Here is a 22,336-nt window from a genome sequence, read left to right on the forward strand (position 1 = left end):
GTTTAATAATTATAAACACTCGACCAATTGAGTTTCTTACAATCTTCCCCCTTATTTGGTTTATCATTTTATTTTTAAAATTATTTTTTAACATTTATTTATTTTTGAGACAGAGAGAGACAGAGCATGAACGGGGGAGGGGCAGAGAGAGAGGGAGACACAGAATTGGAAGCAGGCTCCAGGCTCTGAGCCATTAGCCCAGAGCCCGACGCGGGGCTCTAACTCACGGACTGCGAGATCGTGACCTGAGCTGAAGTCGGACGCTTAACCGACTGAGCCACCCAGGCACCCCTGGTTTATCATTTTAAAGAAAATCCCACAGAGTACACAAATGTACCCCTATGTATTACCCATGTTCGTGTTAGTATAGATTACTAACATATAGTGATAAATCTCTATCTATCTATCTATCTATCTATTTATCTATTCATCCATCCACCATCTGTCTATGCCATGCCATTAGCACACCTAACAAATAAATAAGAATGCCTTAATGTTTCCTGATATACAATCCATACTCAAATATTGTGATTTTTTTCAAGCTTTTTCTAATAAAAATCCAAACATGGTATACACATTAATTGAGTTACGTCATTAAGACTCTTTTATTTTTTTATATGAGATTCAAATTTTATTTGTGTTTTTAATTAATATGAAATTTATTGTCAAATTGGTTTCCATACACCACCCAGTGCTCCTCCCAACAGGTGCCCTCCTCAATGCCCATCACCCACTTTCCCCTCCTTCCCACCCCCCGTCAACTCTCAGTTTATTCTCAGTTAAGACTCTTTTATTTTATCTATTTATATTTTATTTTATCATATCTAATAATATGACATTTGCCTTTCTGTCATTTTTTTTCAAAACTAGATTATTTGTCTTGTAGAATGTCCTACACGATATATTTTGCTCATTGTTTCATCCTGGTGTTATTTTACATGTACCCCAACAAAATTTAGAAGTAAGGGAAAGAAAGGGAGACAACACTACCAAGAGGACTAGGGCTTTCAGGAGACCCCCTTTTCTGCAGCCAAGCTGGGGAATTGTTATGAGGTCACATATCAAGGCAATCTTTCCCAAGACTGAAGACAGAGGAAAGGGAGCATCTCAGCAGACCTGTGGCTTCTCACATATCCAATGATACCAATACGCATAGCATGTAGTAGAGGACCAAGAGCCAGAACCCATCAGGAAGGCACAGTCATAGTGAGAAGATCTGGTATCACGCCAGTTGCTGTGAAAACAAATACAAGGATCAGCCCGGTCCCTTAACCACAGTGCTGGGCAAGCCACACTCAGCCATGCCCAGCTGGGCTCACCAACAAGATCCCAGAAGAGAATAAGGCTACTGGCAAAGGTCTTTCCTTGGGGATATGTGAGTAATCCTAAAAGTAAAATATCCTAACCACATATTACAGCACTGTGTTTACATGAAGGAAATATTTACATAGGGAGCTTTATCATTATCTGTTGTGTGGGGCCATCCTGGGCACTGTAGGACATTGAGTGGCATGGCTGGTCTCTACCCACTCTCCATTGTGACAACGAAAAATATTGCAGTGCCAGTTGTCTCTAGGAAGAAACCACCACCTTTTGAGCACCACTGTTTTATAATAATCATCTGTTTTATAATAATAATCTTGAATTATAAATGAAACAAATGAGGCCAAACCGGACAAATGACTTAACATCCCTGGATCTCTGAGATTAAGTTTGAGAACATGATGCATTTGAATGTCTGGTGTATAACAGGTGACAAGTCTGTCAAATGATCCCATACTCTCTTTCCTAAACATTTCTTGAAATGCTTATAACACTCACTCACTCATTCATTCCAATATAGTTCATTGTGCACCTGCTGTGTACCAAGCCCTGTACTGGAAACTGGAGACACACCCATGTGTTGGAAGCCTGATCCGCCCTAAAGTAGCAGCCTGTCTGATGGGCAAGACATACATAGGCAAAGGAAGATCATAATTAACACAGCTACAAAACTCTACATAGGGTATGACTGGGATATTAAGGGAGTTGGATTAATTCACGCTGGGCACAGGATGGGTTCTTCTATGAAGCTTGACACGAGCCAGTGAAAGATGTTCCAGATAGATGACATGGCAGGAACAAAAGCATAAAGATAAGATACAAGACAATATCCAAAAAGATGAGTCATTTACCACATAGCTGTGGCAAGGGGGTGGAGAGCCCTTGGGAGTGTAGGAGATGCAGGTATAAAGATGAATTGGCACCCACTATGTGGGAATTGAAAGGTGCCATCTGAAGATTCTAGGTTATCCATGTGGCACTGAGGAATCGGGTGTTTCCAAAAAGTATATCAAGGGCGTGTTTTAGGAAGATGGCCCCTTGAACTTGACTAGAGCATGGGTGGATGAAGGTAAGACTAAGTACAGGATATACAGCAATTGTCCTGACCTGAGCTGAGGCAGAAGCAGTGGAGGTGAAAGAGAGCAGATGTACTCAAGAAGGTCCAGGAGGCTTAGCGTGTGGTTCTGGTCAAGTGTGTAGACACGAAAAAAGTCCAAAAACAGATGATGACCAGAATGTGAGGTCATTGAATCATACGTGGAGGGGTTAGGACTGGATCCCCTGGGCAGTGATTCCTTGGGTGTGTTCTATAGGACACTAGAAGCTCCAGATATATCCTTATGAGCTGTGCCTCTCAATAAGCTTGGTACATCACACACTGTCTACTCCCTCCTTAGAGTGTACAATTCTCTTCAATGTATTAAAGGCACTGAGACTTCCTACAATAAAGAACTTCCTATTTAATGTTGTTTAATTATGGTTTTTACACACACACACACACACACACACACACACATCTGCAGCTAACAAAATAGCAATAAGCATGACAACTGGAAATATTACAGGAAGTTTGGTTCAGGCCAAAATCAGACCCTTGAGGCAATTTGAGAATCTGTGGGAAGATGTCTTCAAGATTCAATGGGACAGACAAGCTCAGGTGTTCTGAGTCCAACAGAGACACTCACATGAAGGTAGGGACTGAGCCATCTTGCCACTTGTGAATGCCCTTTGGGTATTGTTTCCTGAGGCCAATCCAGTAGCCATTATTTTCCTTTGGACTCAGGAATTTCTGCATGAGAAGAAGGCAAAGTAAGTCAGGAAAGACTACATCCAGAGGTGAGAATGGCAGTGGAAGCCGTCCATGAAAGGGACTAAGACCTAGGGGACCCCATGGGCAAGGATGTCCTCCAATGTCACCATTGAACACATTGGCTTAAAGCTCTAGGTAGATGACCATTTCCACCATTATTATGACCTGTGTAATTAGCAAATTATGGACACTTACAGTCCTCAGGCTTTTCATTTGTAAAATGGGGATAAAAATGGCAGGTGCCTTCCAGGATTTTCTGAAACTTCAATGAGGGAAGAAGAGCCCAGTATGGCTCCTAGATGAGCACTGCCTGGTTAAAGGGTAGATAGGATTATTCAAGGGCATGGTTAACAGGGTGAGGAATCTGGACACTACTCCATAGAAAATGTTCTGGCAATCAGTTGGATTCCACTGACAAACATTGAGTCCGCTGAACCATACTGAGTGTGTCCAATCTGGTTCCAGGCAGTATGGACTCAAGAATGAGTCAGAGCCACCCCTAGCCAGGAAGTTCTCCATGTGCAAGGAGATGAACCAGGGATCTGGCAGCATAGTCCAGTATTAAGGAAGAGGGGGTGGGAAGGATGTTGAAGGACAAAGTTTGATCTGATGAAGAACAGGTAGGAGCTGTCCAGGTAGATAGAAGGAAGCATTCCAGACAGAAGGGCCACCATGAAGAATCATTCAGAAGCAGGACTGAATAGTGGGCAACGCTGCATGCTGAAACAGCAGAAGGACATTATGAAGGACAGAATGCAGGATTTGCACTGGATTCTACAGGGAACAAGGACATGAGATTGCAATGACTTGATGGGTCTCCAGAGCACCCCTCCCTGCTTCTCACCTGCTCTGCTTGGCTGTTGATGATGACCAGGTGAGCATCCTTCTCTGCACAGTGATCCTTGGCTTTGAACCAGCTCAGTTCTTGTGTGGAAAATTGATAGCAGGAGCCCTGAAATGCCGTCCAGTTTTCACGGCAGGGCTCGCAGGAGGATTCTGGAGAAGGGGGGGGGACATCAGCTCTGATGAGGCTACAGGCTGCACTGGCCTCCAGAGGTGAAATGATCCAAACCTGTTCATCCGTGCCTCTTTGCCAAAATGAGCACAGTAGCTTCCCATGTGTTCATGCAAGAGCCGGGCCTTACCAGATGGCAGAGTGATACATGCAAGGGGCCTCACACTTTATGTTGGCATCCACCTTGACAGAGGATCGATTAAAACAACCCAACACCCGCTCGGGTGTTATAAGAACCACTACCATCAGCAGGGCTGAAGACAACAGCAGTCCTCTTCCAACTCCCAGTTCCCACACCCAGCCCACCCTGCCTCCTTACCGTTGCCTGCCCGCACAGCTTCCGTTTGCCGGAACACCTCTCCCCACACGATGTCCCGCTCGTGCCCAGCATCTGCCAGACCCTGCACAACTAAGAGGCCCACAGAGAAAGGCGGATCAAGACCTGGTGGTGCGTGTGGGAAGGAAGCCCTCCGTTTCGTTCAGCACTCACATTGGATGTCCATTTGCTTGAGGTCTTCCTGCATCTTGTTGGAGAACAGCAGTACTAGGAGAGACACGTGCTGATGTGCTCTAGACCTTTCAGCACCTGGTTCTTTTCCCACTCCCCAAACTGCAGGCTAAGACGAGGAGGGCAGGTCCCCTCTAAAATCATGAAGTCCAGCAATGCAGTCCAGCCACCCCCTTACTGACCCATCTCTGCCCCAGCCCTGTAGGGCCTGCTTCTCAAGACTCGGTCCATGTGATCACCCATTTCCCACTGGCTCACCACCTTACCCTCAGCCAGGACCACACCTAGGATGAGGTCGAACAGAAGCAGCATCAGAGTCATTGCCAGGCAGAAAAACTTCCAGGGGTCATCCTGGGGCAGCCTTTGGTCCCTCTGTGCTGCGGGGAATGTGGCAAGTATGAGGCGGTGCACATGGTCTGCCAGGATCATGCCAGGAATGTGGAGGGATGAGGGATGGGCCTGAACCATGCCCTGGAGTGGAAAGCAAGGAGCAGTCGCTGGTACTGAGGGCACCTACTCCTGCCCTGGGCCTCTTGACTCACCCGGTTTCCCCTGGATGGGCGGATATTTCCTTCCATGGTGTGAGGTCCTGTGCGTGTGTTCACCTGTGGCTGCAGCTCCTTCTGGTCTAGCTACCCACAGCCCTTCTGGTTATTGTTGAAGACACGCCCATCCTATACTAGGAAATGCCACCCCCCACGTAAACCATCAGATGTTTCCTTCCTGGCTCAGTGAGGCCCCCAAGGTCTCTAGATGGCTTATCACCAATTCACGCCACCGGGAGATGGCATTAGCATCTTGGAAAAGGTGTTCTGTCCCAAGTATTCTCTGCAGCTGTCATTTCTCTCTCGGTTCGGGGGACAGTAGCCGCCCCAGAAATCTGCTTCAAAGTTTGTGGTGCATTTGCACCTTTAGGCTTCTGGTTCCATTTGTTTCAAAAAATCCCCCATTTTCTCAGAGATAAAATTGTAGTAATTTCAGCACTGGAGTTACGTTTATGCTCTCTCAGAGCACGTGGCCACTCCTTTCCCCACACGTTGGCTTTGTGACGTTACATCTTAAATGGAGAATGCGATGGGGTAAGAAGAGGCAAGCTCATGTTGATGGAGAGGCTTCTATTTACCAAACCCACTGTTAGGAAACGTTCGTACATCGTGCCATTTCACATGTCTTTTTCTCTCTGAGTGCCATTATGATTTTTCTCCTTTTCTTTGGTTTTCAGCAGGTTGCCTAGAGTGTGTGTGTGTGTGTGTGTGTGTCTCCATATGCTGTTTGGAATTCACCCAGCTAGGATTTTCTGAGTTCCTTCAATCTGTGCTTTGTTTATCTTTCATGATTTTTATAAAGTTTTCAGAGCCCCACACCTCCTACTCATTTACTCTGATGACATGTAATACACTCCCCTAACCTATCAACCTCAGTTTCCCTATTTATAAAATGGGAATAAGTATTCCCCACCGATCAGGGATGTTCTCTGCTTAGAGATCACGGTATCTGGTGATTCACAAGCCTCCCATACATACAGCTACGGGTATTTTGAGAGGCACAGTAATACTCCTAGACTTGGCCAAGCAGGACGCCTACCTGGGTCCTGAACAACAGGGGGCCCTCAGTTTCAAAAGCATTCCTCGAGGGAAGTCCTCCTCTGCTATCCAGGGTCAGACAAGACTGTCAGTGGCTTCCAGAAAGAGCACTCCAGCCCCCCAGGACCACAGTGAGTTCAAGTGGGTCTTGGCCATAGGAAAGAATTGTCTCAAACTTTTCACTCCCCTCTGGTGCCTGTCACCTTCCAGGGACAACCCTGGTCCCCATGTCTATTTTGGGGGGCACTCTTAAACCTCAAACACCACAAAAACACTACATCCATGAGTTTTATTACAGGATGTTCAACTCCAGACTTGAGAACTGCACTCTGGCCAGTGGGAGTGGCTCGGTCAATAAACTCCACACCAGGCATCTATTGAGTCTCTACCAAGTGCCAGCAGCTGTTACAGGCGCTGGGGACACAGAGATATATCGCATCCAGTCCCAGACCCAGCAAGGATGAGCCATCTTGCTCTGGGGCAAGGCTGTGAGGGCGACATCTGCTGGTCACCATGGGAAATGTGGTCCCTGGCGCTGGAAGGATGATGAAAAAGGCCTTCTCTGGGCTGATAGCAGAGGGAGGGGAATTCCTGCCAGAGGGACGGAGACCAGTAATGGAGAGAATGGGACACTGTGTGGTTGGGTTACGTCCACATGCTGGGAGAGCTTGGGGGAGATAAGCTATGGGCCTGAAAGCTGGACAATGGGGTTTGGAATGGATCCTGCAAAGGACAGGACATGCCCCTGCACTGTCTTGGAGAAGGGCCCTAAGGCCCACCTGTCCCCACCTGTTATGTTTGACCACTGGTAGTGACTAGGTGAGCACCCTCCTGTGCAAGGGAGACTTGCCTGATTCCAGAAAAGTTGTCTGAGGAGAAGTAGTAGCAGGAGCCCCCAAACATGGGCCAGGCATTTGTCTGGGCTCACAGGTGGATTCTGGAGAAAGGGCAGGTTCCCCTAAGGGCTGAATATTGGACATGTCTCCTTCAATTCTACCACCCTCATTTTGCATCTCTAGGCTAAAATGAGATGGGAGCATTTTCAATTTCTTGAATGTACCAGACTCTCACCCCAGGTCCCATCACATCCCTCATGCCTCCCTCCCATCTGCCTCAACTAACTGGTCTCAGATCACCTGCCACCTCCTCCAGGAAGCCTTTCGTGATTACTCCATCCCTAGCTGGGTCTGGTGCCTCTCTGACTCCTCGCTTCCCCGGAGATCCCCTATCATACAGTGTTGTCCTTACCTGGTTACGGGTCGCTGTCTCCCGTGACACTGTGACATCATGAGGGCAGGGACAGTGCCTCACTGGTTCCATGCTGTGTTCCCAACATCAAAAATGATTCCTGCACATAGTAAATGTTCAATAAAAATTCATTAAAGAAAACAGTGAAGGAAGGCATGCAGTGAGTGCTGTGAGACCCCACAGTGCAGGCGGCAAAGGAGGGACGTGCCATCTGAGCTGAACTCTGAAGGATGAAAAGTCTCCCGCACACGGTGCCAGGGACGGAACGGCAGGCAGAGGAACCAGCAGAGCCAAGGCATGGAGAAGTGTCCAGAATGGGCTCAGAGGAGGCTGGGGAGTCAGACTGGAGCCAAAATGTGAAGGGACTTGGAGGCACCGCAGGACCGCCCCTCTAGGGCCCAGGAGGAGAGAGTGGGCTGGAAAGAGGTGCCAGCCTGGACTGAGGTCCAGCCAACACTCTCCTCTAAGCTCTATCCCACTGGGACAGCAGAAGAGCCAGAATGTGGGGGGAATCTGGGGGATTTTCTGGCACAACTCAAATCGGGAAAGGCATCAGAGAAACACACGGTCAACCAAGAAATGAGCTCTGGACGAAGGAGAAATCTCTTTTATTGCTGCTTCTGGATGGCCAGAGAGGTCAGGATACCAGGCTAACATCGCACACGGGAGTCAATACCAAGCCCCAGGAGGAGTGGAGACCAAGGTCTCAGTTCAGCTGCAGCTCGCAGCCCTGCCTGGAGAGGGCGCTGTGGCCCCGGACAAGTGGTTTGGCCTCTCTGGGCCTCACCTGCTCTTCTGTGAAATGGGGCTGAATGAGGATAACGGACACCATGTGTGCAGAGCTTGGCACCCAGTAGGTGCTTGGTCGACACGAGCTCCTCTCCCCGCTCAGCGCCCATTTCAAATGTTTTCTTGAACGATGGGCACCCTGCTTTCGTTTGTCTCACAGGTATTTCCTGCGCACCTGCTGTGTGCCCGGCAGTGAGTGTGTGGCCACCGGAGATAAACGGCCAATAACCAAAGTCGCTTTGAGCCACAGCCTTGCAGCTCTGCTCAGCTGTTCTCCCAGACAGGCCCGTGCATTTCTGGGTCTCGCCACTGGGTCTGACCAGGGGTGACCGAGGAGCATTGTTCAAGTGGCTCTGTCCCCCAGACGACCATCAGCCCTTGCTGGTGCCAGAGCCTTTGCTCACAGCTGCAGACGGAGAGGTGGCTCAGACCCAGCCTGTCCCCAAGAGTAGCGCCCTGCACCTGCTTCCCTCCACCGCACCGCGCCCCTGTGCCCAGACACAAGTACAGGACGGCGCCCTCTAGTGTTGCTGGTGAGTTCACTGTCAGTGGCTTTCCTTCCTGGCTCTTTGTACCTGGATGGCTCTCAGGGAGGTCTGGGGGCTGTGGCGTCCTGGGAGTCGGTTGTATCTTCAGGGCATTTATCTCCCAGATTTGAATGACCTCAGCGCTCGCTTGTCTCCCCTTCCTGTCCAGTTGCTCTTAGAGGTGGAGCTCGGGTCCAGTCACTTTCCATCTGTAGCACAAACCAGGGACACCGTGAGTGTTTATAGGACAAAACTCCCACTGCGGATTGCCCAGTTAAGTCAAGCTGAAGAAGTCTTCAAATCCTTGGTCATCGTCTTGCTTAAGAAGTCCCCCTCATCCCCTCACGGTGCATGGGGGGAGGAAGCCTCATGCTTGATCTGCTCTTTGATAACTGGGTAAAGTCAGAACAGGGCACACCCGCTGCTTAGTTTGATAAGCATGTCCGGCCTCGGTACCCAAAGACTGTGCACGAGGTAACTCTTATCTCCAGCTCAGAGGAAGTCCAGCCCCAGCCAGCATGTGTCCAACAGCTGTGTATGCAATGCCTGAGCCCTTCGCCAGGGAGCCCACCATGACTGACATACCTGCTCCTGTGAACATTACAGTAGAAGGGCGAGGGTGGATGATGGATAACTGAATGTAGACGAGAGGGTGAGGAGTTTGAGGGAAGGAAGGCAGTTGGCTATAGGAGCCCAAATACCAACCCACAGAGAGTAGGGAGGGTACAGATGGGCATAGGGGGGCGGGTTCATGGATAAAGTGACATTTCAGCTGCAACATTTGTTCCAGGGGCAGAGTGAGAGGAGAGGGTACACCAGGCAGAAGGAGCAGCATGTCCAAAGGACCTGAGGCAAAAAGATGATTGTCTATCCAAGGAACAGCGTAAGGCCAACATGACAGAGTCTTGGGCAGCAAGAGGGGTGAGTGGCTCAAAATGGCCTAAAATAGCAGGTGGGGATCAGATTACAGAGTGCGTTACCCCATAACCCCAACAGGCAGTAGACGACACACAGTTTACAAGAGGGAGACTGGCTGTGATGTCAGTGAATTTCAGATAAATTGGGGAATAGCCATTCACACCTCAGGGGGACCTTGCAGCACACGGACTTCCCATAGGGTTGTAGTGAGAGGCTAGTGTGTTCTCTCATCCAGTTTTATTGAACACCGATTAGGTGCCCGGCTGGGGGGACACAATGCTAAGCAAGTTCAGATTGGTCCTGCCCTCTCAGGGCTGCCAGTGTAGTGGGGAAGGAGGGGCGGTGTTGGCCAGGTAATACCCATAACTGCAGTGAGCCTGCTGCAGAAGTAGAATTGTCAGCCGCCCTCGGAGCTCTGGACACCCCCACCCGCATAGTCAGCAGCGCTGAGCGATCACAGCGGCCACGATCGGCAGCAGGTGCTTTGCACGCTTGGGTCCTGCTGCCCAGAGCCCCAGTGTGCATGTTGTAGCATTCAGCTGTTTGCAGCTCTGGGAATCCTGTGGGGGAAGAGAATGTCACCTCAGTTGCCACTTCTGCCTCTTGATGTTAATCAAATGGCCAGGTTTGGGCTTGAGTCAAAGTCGGAAAACTATCTGGGGACCAGTTCTCCAGAGGGGGGTGAATCCCTGGCCCTGTCTCCACCTTGGCCCTGGGCTGTGCATCAGATCTCATCTGCCTGCAGGTCTGTGGCTGATCCACAGGGACTCTTTAATTTCCACAAATGAAGTGGAGGGTGGGGAATTGTGAGCCAACTTTTAATGAGTCCTTAAGTGTCACTGAAAATCCCATGGCTTGTTCACTTACAAAACTTGGAATTGGTTTCTAGGGATTATTATGCCAGCAGAGTTTGGCAGATTGTGCTGGGTGCATGTGCCATTGGGCTCCTTAATGCCAGTCATGTCTATGATATTTTTAATCTATCTGTGTTCTCAAGGAAGCATGCCAAGGAGCCCCGACTGAAGGCACAGAGAATGTTGGGGTGGGGCTGGAGACGGCCAGTTTAGATGAATTCCAATTGCTGGTTAAGGAGATCCCATGACATCACCTCTGTTGAATTCCCTGGGAACTTGTTTTCCTTTGTTTTCTTCTTGTTCTATAATTTGTTGATTTCATTTATTAAACAGAGATGGGGTGCCTGGGTGACTCAGTCAGCTGAGCATCCACCTTCGGTTCAGGTCATGATCTCGGGGTTTATGGGTTTGAGCCCTGCTTGGGGCTCTGTGCTGACAGCTCAGAGCCTGGATCCTGTTTCAGATTCTGTGTCTCCCTCTCTCTCTGCCCCTCCCTCCCCATTCTCTCTCTCTCTCTCTCTCTCTCTCTCTCTCTCTCTCAAAAATAAATAAACATTAAAAAAATAAGAAATAAAATAAAATAAAAATGAAAAACAGAGACCAGCTGGCCACCAGTGCAAATTGTTCATTTGTCTTCAGGTTCTTAAACACAGAGTAACAGGCAAGAGGATACTTGTGTAGTAACATGGATAGCTTCCTGCTTTAGGGCACAGACTCCCATCAGACTGCCATGGGTTCAAATCCTGACCTTGCCACTTTCTGGCTGTGTAAACTTGGTGAAGTAAATTTGACCTCTCTGAGCCTCCAACTGCAGGTGGGAAAGGAAAGCTTAATGGCACCTGTCTCATAGTGCTCAATGAATGTTGGGGAGTATCAGCACAAAATGAACAAACCTTTTAGAATCTCTACAAGTTAAGAGAGTTTTCTTCGAGCCCAAGTTAGGACAGCTGTCTGGGAAACACGACCTTCACAGAGAGTGCTCCTGAGAATGAACAGTTATTCCAGGGTTGCATCCTTTTTTGTATCTTGCAAAGGCCCAAAAGATTATGGATTATACATTAGCACTAAATGCAGTGCACAGTACATAGGCAGGAATCATGAGTTTTATTGTAAAGGAACACAGGGAACAGGAACATTGATCGATGTCTCAAGGACAAGATGGTTTTCCTTTAAGCCACTCATTCACGAAGCAGATGCACAATGCGTGACTGTGGGCCATAAATCAGGCAAAGTTTATGTACAGTGATGCTGACTTACAAAGAAATCAAGGGGCGCCTGAGTGGCTCAGTGGGTTGAGCGTCCAACTCGTGATTGGGGCTCAGGTCATGATATCACGGTTTGTGAGATGGAACCCCATGTCAGACTCTGTGCTGATAACTCAGAGCCTGCTTCGGATTCTCTCTCTCTTTGCCCCTCCCCTGCTCGTGCACTCTCTCTCTCTCTTCCAAAATAAATAAACATCTTAAAAAAAGAAAGAAAGAAATCAAAAATGGCTTCCCTTGCATGTCAGGCCTTTAGAGAGTTTTTCTCCCATCAAGAATATTGTTTTATCACTTATTAGAGTCCTGTAGGTATCTGAGCCAACCAACCACCCCATGTCTTGAGGACTCATCCATTCACTTATTCAACCAACATTGACTGAGTGCTTTCTCTGTTGCAGGCTAGGGAACTCAAGCACAGAACAAGCAAGATGAGGTCCCTGCCCTCCTGGCATCTATCTTGAAGTGGGAAGAACATAATTCACAAGAATAGGAGCAAATAATCAAAGAGTTACACATTTATATTCATGCCTTAAAGGGAATGAAAAGCATGCTGTGATCTTAAAGCACTGTGTTCTAGGCATTGAACTGAATGCCTCCCGTGTTTATGAGATTGTTGCTCTCCACATCTGATGAGTGACTGAGACTTGCAGGTCCCAGGAGAGGAAGAGTTTTCTCATGACTAAAGTCCAAAAAGGAAATGGTCCACCCAGGGGGTAAGGAGGGCTTCAAATAGAGGTCTGGAACACCCACCATGTGATTGGGGAAATGACTCCCCCATTAGATATGGAAGGAGTGACAGTCTCCTAAATTCCTTTCTGACTGAATGGAGATTCAGTTGTCAGGGACAGAAATGTAAATTTTAGCCAGATAAATAAATAAATAAATAATAAATAAATAAATAAATAAATAAAACCCCCCAAAAACCAAAAAACCAGAAATCCATTTGACTCCTGTCCGAGGACATGCAAAGATTGGGGGAGGTGACCTCAGGACTCTGATCATGGCATCACAGCTCTCTTCTTTGAAATTTCCACATGTGGTTTTATTTCTTTCTGTCTTTGGACAGATAAGCTTCATTCCAATTACTCTAGATGGTGGAGCCCACAGAGGGGAAAGAGGGCTTCTCTCTCCCACCACCCACATGCTTTTGTTTTAGGGCAAAAACCAGTACTTACTTTTCCTTCTCTTGTGGAATAGCCACACCTAATTTATTTTTTTTTAAGGAATAAAAATTTATTGAGAATTCCTGGGATGGTGGTTAGCCCTTCCCAACCTAGAGGGAGGAAACAACACTGTAGGAAATCACTCAGAAATTACACTGTCCCAACACCTTTGGCCAACATAGGAAGGAGCAAAACTCATTCTCTCAAAAATTGGTCAGGCTCTGTTCATCCAAGAAGGGTTGGGTGGATAGATGCAGAAGGGACCATCACATGATACTGGGGGTAGCATGGGGGTGTGCTAGACCCCAAGCCTCATCAAGGATAAGAAATGAGCCTGGTGACCAGAAACTCCACCCCCAGAGAAGAAGTGGATCGTTTTTGAGGAGGCAGCTTGGGGTCCAGCCACACCTAAAGGTTTTGAGACTTGTGTAGTAGGTGTGAATGAGTGAGGTAACCTTTGACAAAATTACATTCCCCTCACCCCCGACCCCTGGCCACCACAAATCTATTCCTTTTCTATGACTTCACGTTTTTTTACATTCCGTGTATGAGTGAGGTCATATACAACATTTGCCTTTCCCTGACTTATTTTTATTTTACTAAGCATAATGCCTTCAAGGTCATTTATGTTGTCATAGAAGACAGGACTTCCTTCTTTTTATGGCTGAGTAATATTCCATCATATATGATGAGGGAACATAAGGCAAACTGAGGGCAAAGTACAAGCTAACACACTGCCCCCCCCACCACCACCGGGAATATGTGTGACACTCCTGGCTACCCAAGAGCAAAGGAAAAGGGTTCATGTGTTTGCCGTGGTGATGTGGGAAACTAAGGCAAATGAAAAATCAAATTCCCTTACCACCTACAGCCCATTGACAAGTCTTTGAAACGGGCAAAGTGACCTCCCTCTAGGAGCTCAGCTGCCTCTATGATGACACTTTGCTGGGGCAAAAGGGAATCTTGACTTAACATTATCCTGACTCCCCAGGATCCTGTGAGTCTCCTTTAACATATAAAAATTCCTTTGCTAACCTCCTTTATTTTTCATCCCCAAGTATATGTTGGCAACCATACTCCAAGCTTATGGCCCCCTGATACACATCTGAAGGGTCTCATGACTGAGGTTTTACTAAACAATAATAAATGGTGTGTCCATAGCAACAGCTAGCCCCTCAAGGTCCTAGAAACCTTGCTTCCAAAGTTCCTTAGAGACTTACTCTATCCCTGATGCCCTCCCAACTTGAAGGTATATAACCAGTTACCCGTCACAACCCCAGTGCAGCTCTTTCTGCCCACGGGTTCTGTAAATGTGTTTTAATAAAATCACCTTTTTGCACCAAAGGTGTCTTCAAGAATTCTTTCTTGGCCATTGGCTCTGGACACCCACCATCACCCCAAAACCCCATCAGTATACATGGGAATATATGTACACTCCATTACACATTATATCTAGGTTGTTTCAGTGTCTTGGCCACTGTGAGTGATGAAGCAATGACCACACAGGTTCAGATGTCGTTATGTGATCGTGATTTCACTTCCTCCAGATAAATTCCCGGAAGCGAGATTTCTCGATCACCTGGTAGTTCTAGTTTTAATATCTTAAGAAACCTCCATACTGTTTTCCAGAGTGACTGCAGCGATTTCCAATCCCGCCAAGGGTGCACAAGGGTTCTCCTTTGTCCACATCCTTGAGAGTCACTGTGATCTCTTACCTTTTTGACAATAGCCTTTCTAACATGTGTGAGGTGACATTTCAATGTGGTTTTTAAATTAATTTATTTTTTTAAATTTTTTAATATTTATTTATTTTTCAGCAAGAAAGAGACACAGAGCACAAGCAGGGGAGGGGCAGAGAGAGAGGGAGACACAGAATCCAAAGCAGACTCTAGGCTCTGAGCTGTCAGCACAGAGCCCAACGCAGGGCTCCAACCCATGAACCGTGAGATCAAGACCTGAGCCGAAGTCGGACGCTTAACCGACGGAGCCACCCAGGTGCCTCTAATTTATTTTTTAAATTGACGTATAGTTGACATACAAGGTTACAATCGGTTCAGACATAGGGCATGGTGATAGGACAAGTCTGTACATCAATGTGGTTTTGGTTTGCATTCCCCTGTTGATTAGTGATGATGAGAATCTTTTCATGTACCTACTGAGCAGCATCTTCAGGTCTAGGAGGTGTGGGGAGAGAGCGAATGCATGGTCCTCAGCCTCCAGCCTGGCTCCAGGATTCTCTGAACCCTTAAACCCCACTAGATCCGAAGTCTGCCTCCCCCTTCCAGCCCAGATATCTGACACCCAAGGATCAAGGGGAATTGGCCCAGCACCCACCACTCACTGTCCCCAGACCGGGTCTCTCCACCCCGTCCTCTGCCTGGCCTGTGTTCCCCATTCAGGAAGCCAGAAACTTCCCCCAGTGAGCTCAGCTGCACTGCCAGTAGCTGACACGGGGGAGCTTGGGGGTGGTAAGGCTGGCCTCAGGGGGAGGAGGACAGCCTTGCTGCCACTGCCAGGGGCCAGATCCAGGTCTGCCGGCCTGTGAGCTGCTCTTCTGTTTCTAGAAGTTCTCCTCTCCTCCCTTAGTCTTCTCATTAGTGCTTCCAGACACTTCCCCAAGCCCATCCTCTACCCTCCACACACCATGATGCCCTTCTTCCTACAGGTGGCCATGGTGTATGAATAAGAACACCATTCCGTGTGCCAGTCCTTGAAGTAAACACTGCCCTTGAGTCTTCTCGGAAACTGCTTCCAGCAGCCTCTGAGGTGGGTTCATCTAGAGTCCCCACTACACAAATGATGAAACTGAGGCTCAGAGTTTAGTTCCCTCACCCACAGCCAAGTCCTCTCTTCAGGGGCAGAGCTGGGATTTGAACCAGCTGTGTCTGACCCCAGGGCCTGTGTTCTCACTGTCACGCTGCCTGCCTCCGTTCTGATCCGTGTTCTGACCCTGTTCACTCCCCGCTCTTTGTTAGGGAGGCTCTTAATCCTGCTGGGTCCGACTCCAACTTCCAGGGGTGGATCACAGGAAGTACCTCCCAAGCTGGGGATCAAGAGGAGGGTACAGCTCCCCCCTGCCTCCCACCCCATCCTGACAGCAGTCAGGCTGTTCCAACCCGATGGCCATCTTTTCTTCCCCCAATCTCTCCCCCAGCTTGGTGGGCTCCTTCATTTGTGAGAGGGACACTGGGGGCACCTGGGTCACTCCAGTCAACCCAGGTCCCAGCAAGCCAGTCTTTTCTCCTTTGTCGGAATAATGCTGAGGAAAGTGACCATCAGAGGATCAGAGTCTCTGTCGGGCAAAGAACAAAGGAATTTGTTCCCATCATTCTGAGGGAAATTCATTCAAGGGAGGACAGGCAGCAGAGAAGAGCTGCCTGTTCCCCACAGATACACTCTCACCAGAGGATTTCCTGGTTCACCCTCTGACTCACTAGGTAGTGAATTTTCTGATGCTCATTTTCTTCCTGATAAGGCAGAAGAGATGGGCACATCCACCTGGCCTCCTGCCTGGATGCTGGATCCTAGACTAAAGCATGACTTATGGAAATGATTTAAAATTCTCCACACACAACTGAGCCTTCCATACAAAGGAATGTTAGGGGAAGAGGCTAATGGGGTCAAAGGAGAAGAGCCATAAACCTATAATCCAGCTTGTCTGGGTGGAGTAAAGGTGTATATTGACCAAGTCTTATCTCACTTGTTTCCTGCAGCCTGGCTGGAGGTGATGAGGGAGTATGAAGCAGGCTGAGGGCAAAATGCAGGCTGGCATACACACTCCCAGGTGGGATCTATGTGATATTCCTCAGACACTCCCAGCTACCCAAGAACAAAGGAAAGGGGTTTGAGTGCTTACCATGGTGCTGGGGAAACTAAGGCAAATGAAAAACTAAACTCCCTTACTGCCTGCAGCCCATTGACAAGTCCTTGAAACCAGCAAAGTGACCTCCCTCTAGGAGTTCAGCTGCCTCGAAGATGACACTTTGCTGGGGGCAAAAGAGAACCTCAGTTTAACATTATCCCAACCTCAATGATCCTGTAAATCAACTTCCTTTATCTCAACTGCCCCAGGATACATGCTGGCAATCATACTCCAAACTTATGGCCCCTGATATACATATAAAGGGTCTCATGACTGAGGTTGTATTAAATGGTAATTAGTGGCACTTCCCTAGCAACAGCTAGGTCCTGGAAAGGTTGCTTCCAAAATTCCTTAGAGACTTACTCTATCCCTGACCCCCCTCCCAACCAGAGGGTATATAATGAGGTACCCATCAGGACCCGAATGCAGCTCTTCCTGCCCATGGGTCCTGTCCCCATGCTTTAATAAAATCACCTTTTTTGCACCAAAGAAGTCTTCCAGAATTCTTTCTTGGCCGTCAGCTCCAGACCCCAGGAGCCCCCCATCACCCCAAAACCTCATCAGAGGTTTGGCTCCCTGGGCCAGGAGCTTCAGTGCAGCCCTCAGACACAGCAGGTGCCCTGAGCTGCCCCCACTACTCTCAGTCATTCTCCTTTGTCCTTGAAAGGAAACTGCTGCTGCCCTTCAGACCTCCCACATTTCTCTTCTTTCCCGAATCAGCACAGAGACAGATCTGTAGATGGTTTATCATGAAATAAAATGTGGGAAAGAGAATCTAGGCATCTAGGTGAGAAGGGAATAGTGGTAAGCTGCCTCTCCAAAAGTGATCTTCTTTCCAAGGTCATGGACACTCCCTGGGCTGCTCCCGGGCACCATGCTTCCTGTCCTCTTGTCACTTTAGCCTCCAATGTCCTATAGCCCCTCCCAAATGTGGTCATTCTTGAGATTCCTTTAGAGTTAATGGAAAGGTCACTTCCCAACACTTTTATTTACTTTTCATTTAAATTTTGAAGTTAAGAATTGGATTCAACAGGAAGGGAAAAGAAAAATCAGGATTGTTGAGTGGTTTCTATTTCCTATGGTCCTGGGGCTATCAGAGCTTTATGACCCTCTTTGAGGCTCCTAAGCTAGGGTTCTTCTGGCACTTAAATCCCAATGTCACTGTGTTTAAAATTAGTTTTCTTGGGGCGCCTGGGTGGCTCAGTCGGTTGAGCGTCTGACTTCGGCTCAGGTCATGATCTCACAGTCTGTGAGTTTGAGCCCCGTGTCGGGCTCTGTGCTGACAGCTCAGAGCCTGGAGCCTGTTTCAGATTCTGTGTCTCCCTCTCTCTCTGCCCCTCCCCCACTCATGCCCTGTCTCTCTCTCTCTCTGTCAAAAATAAATAAACATTAAAAAAAATTTTTTTTAATTAGTTTTCTTTCCTTAATGCCATTCTGCCTGACCAACTTTAAAAATGACATCTTTAAAATAGAGAGAGCAACCAAAAAACAGATTCTTAACTATAGAGAACAAACTGGTAGCCACCAGAGGGGATTAAGGAGTGCACTTGTGATGAGCACGGAAACAAGTGTTGAATCACTGTATTGTACACCTGAAAGTAATATAACACTGTATGGTAAGTATAGTGGAATTGAAAACAATTTTTTAATGTTCATTTATTTAGGAGAGACCACAAGTTGGGGAGAGACAGAGAGAGAGGGAGCCCATCTGAAGTGGGCTCTGTGCTGACAGCAGAGGGCCCAATGCAGGGCTCGAACTCACAAATCCAAATCACAAGATCATGACCTGAGCCGACCTCGGAAGCTCAACCCACTGAGCCACCCAGGTGCCCCCCCTTCCAAAAATAATTTTTTTTTAATTTTTTTTCAACGTTTATTTATTTTTGGGAAAGAGAGAGACAGAGCATGAATGGGGGAGGGGCAGAGAGAGAAGGAGACACAGAATCGGAAACAGGCTCCAGGCTCTGAGCCATCAGCCCAGAGCCTGACACGGGACTCGAACTCACGGACCGCGAGATCGTGACCTGGCTGAAGTCGGAGGCTCAACCGACTGTGCCACCCAGGCGCCCCCAAAAATAATTTTTAAATGACCTCTTCAAAGAAACCTGTGAGAATCACATGACCACATTTTTATACTGACCTTCAATTCTTATGCTCATGCATAAATATTTACACACTAGTTACAGAAGTATGTTGATATTACATACATGCCCTATGCTTCTCTGTAGACATCATAACTTTTTACCAGCTACATAATATTGGTTCATCATCCACCCTTGACCTATCCAAAAGGTATATATGGGAAAAAGAAAAGAATTTAAAAAGAATACACAGTGGATAGAAAATATGAAAAGTCAGGGGCAATAAACTTTTTAAAATATTTATTTATTTTTGAAAGAGAGAGAGACAGAGAGAGAGAGAGAGAGACAGAGCACAAGCAGGGAGGAGCAGAGAGAGAGGGAGACACAGAATCTGAAGCAGGCTCCACACTCTGAGCTGTCAGCACAGAGCCCGATGTGGGGCTCAAACCCACAGACCGCAAAATCATGATGTGAGCTGAAGTCAGATGCTCAACCAACTGAGCCACCCAGGCACCCCAGTGGCAATAAACTTCTAATGTAAGAATTACTCCTAATGTATGAATAAATGTAATTGGGTTAGAATCACCAGTTAAAAGAGAGGTTTTAGATTTGATTTAAATAAGAAACAAATGTCTTGGGGTTCCTGGCTGGCTCAGTCAGTGGAGCATGCGACTCTTGATCTCAGGGTTGTGAGTGCAAGTCCCATGTTGGGTGTAGAGATTCCTTAAAAATAAAACCTTAAAAAAAAAAAGAAAGAAATGTCTTACAGTATGGTGTATACAAGACACTCAATTAAAACATAAGAATACGGAAAGGTTTAGAAAAAAGGGAATGGAAAGTGACTACTCACTAGGAACAGGGTTTTCTTTTAAGGTGATGAAAATGTTCTGGAACTAGATACAAGCAATAGTTGTTCAACATGGTGAACTTGCTGAGTGCCACAGAACCGTTCATGTCAAAATTGTTAATTTTATATGAATATCACCTCATATTTTAGAAAATACACAAAAGATATAGCCAACAAATATTAAACCTGGGGTGGCAATCTTATTATCAATATCTGATACAATTGAAGGGAAGAGTATCTTATGTCACAAAGATGCTATCTATTTTTAAGGGGTCAAAAAGATTGTCAGTAGACATAAACTCATCATACGTAAAGCAGTAAATGGTAACCCACAGGGGCATCAATTCCAATACTTGGAGCTTTTTTTATCTTAAAAATTGACAACTAAAGCAGACAAGACTCAGACTAAGGAATCTATTATCTAAATACTGCATCTTTGAACTATGGAGCACCTGTGTGGCTCAGTTGGTTAAGTGTCTGACTCTTGGTCTCGGCTCAGGTCATGATCTCACTGTTCCTGAATTCGAGCCCCAAATGAGGCTCTGCGCTGAGGGTAGAGTCTGCTCAAGACTCTCTCTCCCTCCCTCTTTCTCTCTGCCCCTCCCCCACTCATGCTCAAGCTCTGAATGAATGAATGAATGAATGAATAAAAACTTGTTTTTAAAAAAAGTTTGAGCTATAAAATAGAGAGAGAAATGTACACCCAGGGAGGAAAAGACTCATTTTCTTCAAGCACATGGGGAATATTTATAGAAATTAATCATGTATTTGGCCCAAAAAACACTCAATGAATTCCAAAGTAATCTCTTTATGTGTTCAACTGCATTGCGGTAAGATTAAATGACCAAAAAAACAGCTTTAAAAAGGCGCTTGTCTGCAGACCAAGTCAATGAAGCCACTTTTTGGATCAGCAAAGGAGCAGGTCTGGAGTGAAAATGAAGAATTTGGTTTAGACACAGTGAGTCTGAGATGGCTCATAACTTCCAAGTGGGGATGATCACTGAGTTGCCATCCATTTACCAGACTTTTATTGAATTACTCAATGTCTCTGTTCTCTGTCCCAAAGCACACTGGAAATGGCAAACATCCTGTTACTACACTCTGTTAGTTTCACTTAAAATTTTGCTTCAGGGGTACCTGGGTAGGTCAGTTGGTTAAACGGCCAACTTCAGCTTAGGTCGTGATCTCATGGTTCATGAGTTTGAGCCCTGCATCAGGCTCTGTGCTGACAGTGCAGAGCCTGCTTGGGATTTTCTCTCTCTCCCTCTCTCTCTCTGCCCCTCCCCCACTTGTGTGAGTGCACTCTTTCTCTCAAAATAAATAAATAAACTTTAAAAATAAAAAAACCCAAAAGTTTGCTTCATTAGGAAATAATCCAGATTTACTAGTTTTCTTGGTGCCCTGAGGGTTTCGTTTTTATTTGGTTTCCTTTCTCTTTTCCATATCTTTGTATTTGCTATTATGTTACATTTAAATATTTATTTTGGTTTAGTAACACATGAACCTGATTAAAAATAAATCACAGTGAGTGAATGAATAGATAATACATCCTACAACGGAATATTATTCCGCACTAAAAACAAGCGAGCCATCTAGTCAAGAAAAGACAAGAAGGAAGTTTAAATGCCTATTACTAAGTACAAGAAGCCAGCATGAAAAGTCTACATACAATATGATTCCAACTGCCGTACATCCTAGAAAAGGCAAAACTACGGAAAAAGTAAAAATATCAGTAGTTGCCAGGGGCTGAGGGGAGGAAGAGATGAAGAGGCAGAGCACAGGGGTGTTTTAAGGCAGTAAACTGCTCTGTATGATACTATAATAATGGATACATGTCATTATTGTAATAGGTCAACTTATATCAGAAAGCTTATTGTATACAAGTTTGGCTTAAACTCACCTTTCATGAATAATTGAGATAAAAGCTTATGTAGTTCCCTATTAGGGTTATCGGAAATTACTAACCGCCCTATCTCGCTTCCGTAACTTCGTCTGCTTGCTAAATGGATAACTTAGGTTGCAAAACGCTCCCTTATCCCTTCTACCAACATCTGGCCTAGGCAAAGACCAACATGTAAAAAGTCTCCAACTCACTGCCTCATGGTATCTTAGGTGTCTAACTATGATTGGTCATTTTAAACCCTCTTAGGACAAAGAACTTTAAATGGATAGGTTCCCACCAAAACTAAGGTCTGTATGTCACAATATAATTGGCTACCATGAAATGTTGTAAATTGTAATTGGTTAACTAAATAATGATGTATTCTGACTTGCTAAAATCCATATAAGCTCACTGCTACCTTTGTTCGGGGCCATTCTCTGCACTTTTCTCCTTAAGATCAGGAGATCAGGTTTGGCCCGGCCATGAATAAAATCTTGCCGCGCTTCTATTCGGCGTCTGGTGGTGTTTTTCGACAGCGCCCTGTTTCAATTATTCATTTGTCAAAATCCACCGAATACACAACACCAAGATAATAATGATGTGTCAATGTAGGTCCCTCCTTTGGAACAAATGTAGCGCTCTGATGTGAGATATGATGGTGGGG

The 22,336-nt window shown here is 46.5% G+C and overlaps 1 protein-coding gene across 1 annotated transcript; it reads right to left on the reverse strand.

The window, feature by feature from the left end:
* LOC106987570 (C-type lectin domain family 4 member G-like) lies at positions 1-5,287 on the reverse strand. Its single transcript, XM_053219709.1, has 7 exons — positions 5,199-5,287; positions 4,923-5,028; positions 4,639-4,692; positions 4,468-4,557; positions 3,978-4,129; positions 3,009-3,112; positions 1-1,234 (listed from the first exon to the last, which is right to left on the reverse strand). Exons 1-7 carry the CDS (start codon positions 5,232-5,234, stop codon positions 1,108-1,110), a joined length of 669 nt encoding a protein of 222 aa, XP_053075684.1. The 5' UTR covers positions 5,235-5,287; the 3' UTR covers positions 1-1,107.
* Positions 5,288-22,336: the final 17,049 nt, after the last annotated feature.

This window comes from Acinonyx jubatus, chromosome A2, assembly GCF_027475565.1.
Source record: "Acinonyx jubatus isolate Ajub_Pintada_27869175 chromosome A2, VMU_Ajub_asm_v1.0, whole genome shotgun sequence".
In the NCBI taxonomy this organism is placed as follows: domain Eukaryota; kingdom Metazoa; phylum Chordata; class Mammalia; order Carnivora; family Felidae; genus Acinonyx; species Acinonyx jubatus.